At 52.7% G+C, this 10000-nt stretch overlaps 1 protein-coding gene across 1 annotated transcript in view; it reads left to right on the plus strand.

Annotated features, from left to right (window-relative positions):
- The window catches only part of LOC143124539 (putative JmjC domain-containing histone demethylation protein 2C), a 77070-nt gene that overhangs the window by 53933 nt on the left and 13137 nt on the right, over positions 1-10000 (plus strand). The window contains exons 9-16 of the mRNA XM_076286151.1: positions 1-54; positions 723-3319; positions 4149-4350; positions 7443-7702; positions 8409-8561; positions 8934-9023; positions 9143-9270; positions 9741-9969. The exon at positions 1-54 is cut by the window's left edge and continues 98 nt beyond it. Of these exons, the coding sequence (XP_076142266.1) occupies positions 1-54; positions 723-3319; positions 4149-4350; positions 7443-7702; positions 8409-8561; positions 8934-9023; positions 9143-9270; positions 9741-9969 (3713 nt within the window). The remainder of the gene's footprint in view (positions 55-722; positions 3320-4148; positions 4351-7442; positions 7703-8408; positions 8562-8933; positions 9024-9142; positions 9271-9740; positions 9970-10000) is intronic.

The following is a 10000-nucleotide window of genomic DNA, read 5'->3' on the forward strand; positions in this document are numbered from 1 at the left end:
CGCGGTCAAGAACCACAACCCCCACACCAGCCCGTCCGTCTCCAAAACCACAGAGTGAGTCCAGCGAGCGCGCAGCGTGAAGAGGCCCCTGCTGCACAGTCCACTTTCGTCCTCCCGTCGGCCGAATTGGGAGACGAGAGCTTTACAAACTTGCATATTGAACAGGCTTTTTTGTGTTGGAACAAAGGCTGCGTGCGTCCATGGGCCTTGATGAGCCATGATATCTCGGCACGATAGCTCAGGCATCAGCCATGCAAAGTGGCTCTGGTGTGCTTTGCATCTTAAGCACGGCCCCAGCGTTACCTGCCATACATTCATGGGCTGCACACAAAACTAGCACTGCGTGCTTCCTCCTTCCCTGTCAAGGTGGTCCAGAGACACAGCACACCCCGTGCACACACCCCGTGCACACACCCCGTGCACACACCCCGTGCACACACCCAGTGCGGTCATGCATGACTAGATGTAGTGGACGATAACTCATAACTTCAGCATTTTTGTGCCTTACTGTAACTTTCAATTGTCTACACTCACAGGCGTGCTTTAGCAGATAGTTCCTTCTTTGAAAGTGAAAGTATGTCTTCTTGCACGCTCAAGGGCACCAGAGATGTAATCTAGCTTCCCAGATAACCCTGGCACTCTTATGCTGATATGGGAGAGTGTTTTGTCTGGCTGTAGACTGGTCCAATGACTGAAACCTGTTGTGTGTGTTTGTTTTGCAGAGAGGAGAGGAAGACGTTGACGGCGGATGCCTTACGAGGTGGGGTCAACGCGCAGATGAAAGCTGACCCGGATCGTGGCCGAAACATGGTGGCGAAGAACGGCCAGATGCACGCGGTCTCGCACGCGCACACACACCGGCCCTTCCTGTCCGACTCGCTGCCGTGCCGGCCCAAACCGTCGCGGGCGGCAGCCTTCGAGCCGGCCGCCGATCGCTGCACCAGCCGCTACCAGGAGGAGAGCCGGCGCATCCTGCAGGAGAGCATCGAGGTGGCCCCCTTCACCGCCAAACTCCAGCCCCCTCCGGGCCAGGAGAGGGAGCCGCCGTACCCCCGAGCGCCTCCCCAGGAGCGCGAAAGGGACCGCGAGAGAGAGAGGGAGAGAGAGAGAGAGAGGGAGAGAGAGAGGGAGCTGCACGCGCTCCGAGCCCCTCAGGCTCAGCCGCCGGCGCCGAGCAACTACTACTCGTCCTTGTGCAGCAGCGTGGCTAACGAGCCCCCCAGACGCCCGGCGCACGCTGCCGAGCTCTCCGCTCTCTACGAGCGACCGGGCAGCAGCAGCAGCAGCAGTGTGAGCCTTAGCATTAGCGGTAGCACCTTTAGCATCTCCAGCCACCACTCGCCGCTCAAGGCCCCCCACAGCAAGCCCCCTCCTCTGGTGAAGCGCCACCCCGAGAAAGAGGAGGGACTCCTGGGGAAGATGAGCGAGCGCCTGGCGCATCAGGCCTCCTCCCTGGAGCAGCAGCACTCCCAGAGGCTCGCGGAGCGAGGCGGCGCGCTACCGGCGGGCGTCTCCATCTCGTCCTCCTCGGCGTCCTTTTCCGCGTCCTCGTCGCTCCGGTCCATGCCGTCGCTCCACCGAGCGCCCATCTTCCACCCGCCGGCTCCTCCCATGCCGGCCCGGAAGGAGGCGGGGCAAGGACGGCTGACCCCTCCCACTCTCACGCCCGTGCAGCCCGTGTGCCTGCCGGGAGGGAAGTTTCCGGAACAGCAGCGGCCGCCGCCCACCCTGCAGCCCGAGCTGAAACGGCAGGCCAGCGCAGCGGCCGGGAAACGAGCTTTAGACATGGCAGCCAAGACCGCACACCAGACGTACCACCAGCACCAACACCACCAGCACCAACACCACCAACACCAACACCAACACCACCAACACCAACACCAACACCACCACCACGTCCCTGAGGTGTGGAGAGGCCCACAACACCTGGACAAACCGGCCAATGGACACGGAGCTGCCAAGCAGCCGTCCGCCACAGCCTCTGTCATTGTGCGGCCATCTTCGGCGAAGGACTCGAGGACGAATGACCGCCTGATTTCGGCCCTGAAGCAGCCTGAGCGCACCAGAGCGTCCGGCGAGCACAGAGAGGTGGGCCGCGTGGGTCAGACTAATGCACAGTCCAAGGAAGGGTGTGTGCAGTACAAGAGAGGCATCCTGTGGACTCCTCTGGACAGCGTCCACTGCCCCCACACCACCCCGGCGAAAACAGACCACACCATGTCTGCTGTTGCCATAGAAACTGGTAGCAAGTCTTACGTCGTGTCCACTGCTGTTTCCATGGCAACTGGTCAGCCTCCGAGAGACCGCACACCTGTGCCTTGGAGACCGGGACTGGCGGCTGAAGAAGACGGCCGAGGGACCTGCAGGGCTCATGCTGACATCACTTCCTCTTCCCCCATTTCTACTTCCTGTGCGGCCACGCCCTGCCGCTCCAGCGGAGACTTCATGCACCTGAAGAAGCAGAGGGCCGCCCTGGCTGCCGCCCAGTCCAGGAACAGCGGCCATGTGGCGGCCCACGCCTCCCACTCGCACGCCGCCTCACAGGCCACAAGCACCGGGCCCCACAATGCCTCCAGCACCCACCCTCCAGAGAAGGACCCTGCCCTCGGAGCCAGCCCACCCAAGCGGCCCAGGCCAGCGGGCACCATGCCGGAGGGGGCCTCCCAGAGCAGCAGTAGCAGCCCGAGCAGCCTCAGCAACGGGCAACCGCCCCCTCAGGCCACCAGCAGCCAGGCGGGCAACCCTGTCCAGAACAACTACCACAAGCTGAAGAAGGCCTGGCTCACCCGCCACTCGGAGGAGGACAGCAAAGGCACTGGCGCCCCCGACGCAGCAGTGGGCACCGACGGGGACACGGCTAGCCCTGCCTCCAACTCCACCCAGCCAATCAGGGGCCAGGACGACAGGAAGTCCTCCAGCGAAGACAGGAAGCCAGGCCCAGACGAGAGGAAGTCCATGCCGGAGGAGCGAAAAGCCACCCAGGAGGACAGGAAACCACCTCAGGAGGACAGGAAGTCGAACATGGACGAGCCGAAGGCCGGCGCCGAGGAGTGCAAGAACGCTGGTGGTGAGAAGAAGGGGGAGAAGCGCGTGTTCGAGTCCAGCACGGAGAGCGACAGTGAGGAGGATTCGGGCGACTCGGGCGACAACAAGGGAGGAGACTCCAGGATGAAGCGACAGCCCAAGCCCACCTTCAAGAAGAAGCTGAACGAACAACAGAAGAAGAAAGGGGACAGTGAGAAGGAGGAGGACGAGGTCAAACCCAACGGAACCTTCAGGAGTGCCAAAGAGAAGACCAGACTTAGGATGTCCAGCAGCAGTGAGTTTCCTTCTGTCTCAGTCGATTATGAATACCTTGTGGTGTGTGTGTGTGTGTGTATGTGTGTGTGAGAGAGTGGGGCTGTGGACAGACTAGCTGGCATCTGAGAGGTCTGTGATGGTATTTCAAGAATAGGCTGATAGACAAACCTGATGTTGGCTAATGTCAATACAGTTTTTTTCCTAACCTCAGATGGCCTTTCCAAAGAACAGGGTGTGTGTTTATGTTATTGAACAGACTGAGAACTGGGTCATTCCCATGTGGGCTCCAGCTGTGTGTGACCCTGTGTGTGTGTGTGTGTGTGTTTGTGTGTGTGTATGTTTGTGTGTGTGTGTGTGTGTGTGTGTGTGTGTGTGTGTGTGTGTGTGTGTGTGTGTGTGTGTGTGTGCATGCGCACATGAGCCTGTGTGTGTGTGTGTGTGTTTGTGTGTGTGTGTGTGCGAGCCTGTGTGTGTTTGTGTGTGTGCGTGGGGGGGGGGGGTAGGTGTGTGTGTTTGAATGCGTGTTTTTCAGTGTTCGTGCATGTCTGTGCGTGTATGTAGACTTTTTAAAAAGGCCTCGTAAACAAGCAGAGATAAAGTTTATGTGAGGTGACCCTTGACAAAACATGTTTAGTGACTCTTTGTGGGGCTGAGCGGAGTTCTGCGCTCCCAGCAGAACTTCTGGCACGCCACTGCCTCATGTACAACTGCCAATTGCAAAGTGGCTGAACAGTGAAATTGGATTTGTCACTGTAGCATTGACAGGTGCTGGATGATCTTCCGATGGGATTTTAGCGCTCACTAGGTGCTGACAGCATCGTTTGTTTGTTTGTTTGTTTGATTGACAGATGGCATCCCTCGCTCGGTGCTGAAGGACTGGCGTAAGGTGCGTAAGCTGAAGCAGAGTGGCGAGGCCTTCCTGCAGGACGACGCCTGCGCCGAGATCGGCCCCAACGTGCAGAAGTGCCGCGAGTGCCGCGTGGACCGTAGCCGCAAGTCGGAGGAGCCCAACACCTCGCCCGTCTTCTGCCGCTTCTACTACTTCAGACGGTCAGTCCCGGATTTGATTCACGCTGCTAAGGTAGCCTGGAGACCATGGAGCAAATTTTCGCCTGAGATAGGGGACCAATCACAGAACAAGGGGGAAAGCAAGACGATGATGAGCTATGCACAGACGCATTTGATAGACATCCGTGGCACCCAATAAACGGATCTGGGCATTTTTTTCAAATACGAGAAAATTAACGTTTGGTTTCCAGAACACGTCTCATTGAGAAGTGGTGGCGCTAGCCAGGCTAGGCTCTGGCACATTAGATCAGTAAATTGACTATGTATCACAAGTTGCATGTGATTGGACATTTATATTGCAGGTCTGAGTAAATTCTCCGGAATGGATGTGGGTTGGGCTGTATTGACCTTGACAAATAACTTACCTTTTCATCGAATCAAAGAGAGCAAAACAGGCTGGAAATGATATACCGTGATGATTAACAATGCAACAGTTAGTTTGAAAGGATGTGGAGAGTCTGACAAAACTACAATTATGTTTAAACAAACTGAAGTGTTTTGATTAACAGAAGCACTATGGGTTCTGCCCTGTGAAAGTGCTCCTAGTGAACACTATCCAGAACCAGTGGCCATCTTTTTACATTGTAATCTCATCTGACGCATTCAGTTTGAAGGGATTGCTCCACAACGCCATAGGTCGGCTTTAACCAAACCTGTCACTCATTAACTTTGGCCTGGCAGTGCGCACAAACTGAATTTACACCACAAGCAAGACTTAAGCAAGAGTGAAATGTGAATTAATCAATTTACACGGCATCTGCCTCTAATATAACACAACAATGTATTTATTCATGATTTTTTTCTATGTGCATAAAAATATGCTTTCCTCTGCTTGTAATGGACGTAATACGTGTGTAAAGGGCTTCCCTAATGGTTGAACTGACACACAGATTCTAATAGGACTCTGTCGCTAACAATAGATGGATGTCAGATGAGTGACTGAAAAATGCTTTAAAAACAGCTCAGGTGTAACTGTTCCCAGTCAGTGCTTTTGCCCACATCTTTAGCCGCATGCACTCCTGTGTCTGCCTGCCATTTTTGTCAAGGTTAAATTAGTGCTCTAATACGCCTATTCTCAACCCTCACACACACACACACACACACACACACACACACACACACACAAGGTTAAATTAGTGCTCTAATACGCCTATTCTCAACCCTCACACACACACACACACACACACACACACACACACACACACACACACACACACACACACACACACACACACACACACACACACACACACACACACACAAGGTTAAATTAGTGCTCTAATACGCCTATTCTCAACCCTCACACACACACACACACACACACACACACACACACACAAATCTATGCATTCTGTATACTCACCCAGTCACAGATGAATACATGCTGATATGCACACCACACACTATGCCTATATTTAGAGATGACATACTGTATACACTTTATACACTTCCCAATGCACTTAGTCATATATAGACATGTCACCCACATGACACACACCAACACACACATTATTGGTTAGTCAGCTGTGTCTTCTGTGTGTCTCCACACTGCAAACCATGATTGGCTATTGATGTGTGTGTATGTTGTGGAGTGTTAGGCCAGAACATACGTGCATCGGTGACATAGTGTGTGTGATCTCTGTGGTGCAGGAGGGTGTCACCTCACCGTCTGCAAGGCTGCTAATTTATTTAGCCACCCTGGAGGTCTGTAATGAATCACTAGTTTCCTGGTTTGTGTTAATGCACGCTAGTGGGATGGATGAGACAGCAGTGGTTTGCAAAGACGCTTCCTGAAAAGTTCAGTGATCGGGAGACTGATGGTAGTGGAGGCTCAGCTGCCGTGGAGACCGTGTGGGAGGATTTGTGTGTGTGCCCTTCTGTGAACATACACTTTTGTGTGGCGTGTGTAGTATATTCATGTGTGTGTGTGTGTGTGTGTGTGTCTGTATATGTGTCATTGTGCGTGAGAAAGATATGTTTGTGTGTGTGTGTGTGTGTATGTTTGCATGAGTGCATGCTAGAGTGCACGTGTACAGGCACGTGTAGCATATACACACTTGTGTGTCTGTGTGCTCCAGTGACTGTGTGCTCTAGTGTGTATGTGCATGTGTGTGTGTGTCCATGGACTGTGTGTACGAAAGTGAACAAGTGTGTCAGTACTTTAGGTCAGATTCCTGGCCTCCTTTCCTGTGCCAAAGATGTGTGTGTGTGTGTGTGTGTGTGTGTGTGTGTGTGTGTGTGTGTGTGTGTTCGTGTGTGTGTGTGTGTGTTTGTGTGTCTGGAGGTGTCTCCGAGCTCTCCGTCTGACCTGCGATAGAGAAATCAGCTCTGTGATGAAACAGAGCAAAATAATACGGTCAGGCGCGTGTTGAAAAGCAGGCATTATGTGGCCATTATCATCACCAGGGGACTCTGACGGCTGAGGCGCCGCCAGCCCTTTATTCTCTCCTCTTATTAAATTACAATCACTTCCATTCCTCCTTTCTTCTGCCTTACTAAATGCTGCTCTCACCAGGGGACAACTATAATCACTTAAAGTATTTATCCTTCATTTGGCCCAGTTCTACCGCACAGGAGATATGCAGGCTTCATTTTTTTTGTTGTTGTTGTTCTGTGCATTCATGTTGAAGTTGTGTGTGCTGGGACTCAGAGGCCAGTGTAAAAAGAAAGCTTGAATGGATGCTTAGCGAAACAGGAAGCTCGTAGTCTTGAAGTGGTTCTCCGCGTGCCACTCAGGCTGTGGCTGTGTGCTGGGTTTACTCCTGCCTGGCTCCCTGAGCGATTGGAACTCTAGACAGAGATCTAATCATCCAGATGTTTCAACACATCTGGAGTAACCTAATACACAATTATCATTAGGGTAATTTTACTGTGCATGGATTAAGCATACTTAATTGATCAATTAATAGAAATACTACATTAATGCATATGTCCATTGAAGTTCTCATTTAGTCCAGGGCTTGGTTAAATGTATGAGAACCCTTAGTGACATGCTATGCTGTTGATGTGGAGAAAGGCATGTTATGGAGGAGAGGGGGAGCCATGAGAGCTCATGCTTGTGTCCTGGTCCACAGGCTGTCTTACAGTAAGAACGGAGTGGTGCGGGTGGACGGCTTCTCCGTCCCAGAGCTGTCGGACGAAGACGCCGTGAGGGTCTGGACCACGGGTGTTAAAAATGGTAATGAGGAGGAGGAGGAGGAGGAGGAGGTGGTGGAGGAAGAGGAGGTCCAAATGGACCTGGAGACGGCCAAGCACATCCTCAGCCACATCGGAGACAAGTTCTGCCAGCTGGTCAAGACTGAGAACACAGCCGTCACATGGATCAAAAAAGACAGTACGTTCTAATCATACTGAGGTTCCTTTAGGGCTGTAGGACTCTCATGATGACATTGAGATGATGAATGTTTATGGCACCACTACATGGAACACGTGGGCACACATGGTGGCTTACTGAACACACTCTCTCTCCCTCTTCTCTCCTCCTGTTATCTATCTTTTCCTCTTCCTCCTCCTCTTCTCTCTTCCTATCTCTCTCTTCCTCTTCCTCCTCCTCTTCTCTCTTGCTATCTCTCTTCCTCCTCTTCTTCTCTCTTGCTATCTCTCTTCCTCCTCTTCTTCTCTCTTGCTATCTCTCTCTCTCTTCCTCCTCCTCTTCTCTCTTGCTATCTCTCTCTTCCTCTTCCTCCTCTTCTTCTCTCTTCCTATCTCTCTTCCTCCTCCTCTTCTCTCTTGCTATCTCTCTTCCTCCTCTTCTTCTCTCTTGCTATCTCTCTCTCTCTCTTCCTCCTCTTCTCTCTTGCTATCTCTCCTTCCTCTTCCTCCTCCTCATGTTATCTCTCTCTCTGTCTTCCTCTTTCTCTCCTCCTGCTCCCTCTCTCTCTCCCTCTTCCTCCTCTTCTCTCTTGCTATCTTTCTCTTCCTCCTCCTCTTCTCTCTTGCTATCTTTATCTCTTCCTCTTCCTCCTCCTCTCTCCTCATGTTATCTCTCTCTCTGTCTTCCTCTTTCTCTCCTCCTGCTCCCTCTCTCTCTCCCCCTGTAGCTCAGATGGTGTGGAAGCGTGCGGTGCGTGGGGTGCGGGAGATGTGTGACGCGTGCGAGGCCACTCTCTTCAGCATGCACTGGGCCTGCCACAAGTGTGGCTTTGTGGTCTGCATGGACTGCTACAAGGCCAGAGAGCGCAAGAGCGCCAGAGGTTAGTCAGACATTCCCAATGTGTGTGTTTTTTGTGTGTGTGTGTGTGTGTGTTTGTTTGTGTGTGTGTGTGTGTGTGTGTTTGTACTGTATATGTGTGTGTGTATGTGTGTGTGAGCTCGTGGTTGTACTCCTGTGTGTGTGGGTTTGTACTCCTGTGTATGTGTGTGTGTGTGTGTTAGCTTGTGGTTGTACTCCTGTGGTGTGCATGTGTGTGTGTATGTGTGTGTGCATGTGTGTGCGTATGTGTGTGTGTGTGTGTGTATGTGTGCACTTCTGTTCATTCTCCTGTGTATGTCTGTTATCTTTGGGTGTGTGTGGGTGTGTGTCCGCATACGTGTTTGGTGTTCTCATATCTCTGTTATTGTTTCAGATAAGGAGCTGTACGCATGGTTCAGGTGTGTGAAGAACCAGCCTCACGACTTGAAGAATTTAATGCCCACTCAGATAGTACCATCAGAAAGTAAGAACCCGCGAAGCGTGCACACAAATATGCACACACCTGCCCAAACTACCCACTTCCGTCGTCTGTTTGTGTCTCCTGTCAGAGGTTAACGTGTGATCACTAACTTGTTCTTCCAGTCCTGGCGGAGCTGTTCACCTCCATGCACTGCACGAGGGAGAAGTGGGCCATCGCGGCCGGCTGTGCTTGCCCCGAGACACACAACACCCAGAACTCCAAACAGGCCCCCACCAACGGCGTCTCTTCGGTATGACACACACACACACACACACACACACACACACAAACACATATCTGCTCCGAACCAGAGATGATGCTGGCGCTCATGTCCTCTGACCAGAAGTAGCAAGCATGCACTAAGTTTGGTGACGGTTAGAAATAGATTTGTTCATTCAGTGTAAATTAAGTCACGGGTCCAATTGCAGTAAAAGCACAAATAATTGCACACACACACACACACACACACACACACACACACACACACACACACACACACACACACACACACACACACACACACACACACACAAACACACACACAGACAGACACACACACAGATGGATAGATAGACAAACACACACACACACACACACACACACACACACACACACACACACAAACACACATTCATACGCAACAAGGCTGTGTGTCCTGAGTAAGCTCGTTCAACTAGTGCACAAGTGCTGAATGGCTGCTGACCGTGCTGATGCTTCCAGGTGCTGACCAGCGGCGCTCTGAAGGCCAAGAGCAAGCAGCAGCCGGCCTGCAAGGCGGAGGTCCAGGACAAGAAGCCCAACGGGCCGCGGAGGGCCGAGCCCAACGGCGTGTGTGGCGGGGACAGCGACGGCGCGTCCGAGGGCAAGCTCACTCCCCCCGAGTCCCAGTCGCCACTCCACTTCCTGGCTGACCTGGCCGAACAGAAGGCCCGTGAGGAGGAGAAAGGAGGTGAGAGAGTTAACCAACATGGAGGCCCTTA

The sequence above is a fragment of the Alosa pseudoharengus genome, unplaced genomic scaffold, assembly GCF_046254945.1.
Source record: "Alosa pseudoharengus isolate Yale_2024_CS ecotype anadromous, Long Island Sound unplaced genomic scaffold, YU_APseudo_1.1 YU_APseudo_1.1_scf_15, whole genome shotgun sequence".
Classification (NCBI taxonomy): domain Eukaryota; kingdom Metazoa; phylum Chordata; class Actinopteri; order Clupeiformes; family Clupeidae; genus Alosa; species Alosa pseudoharengus.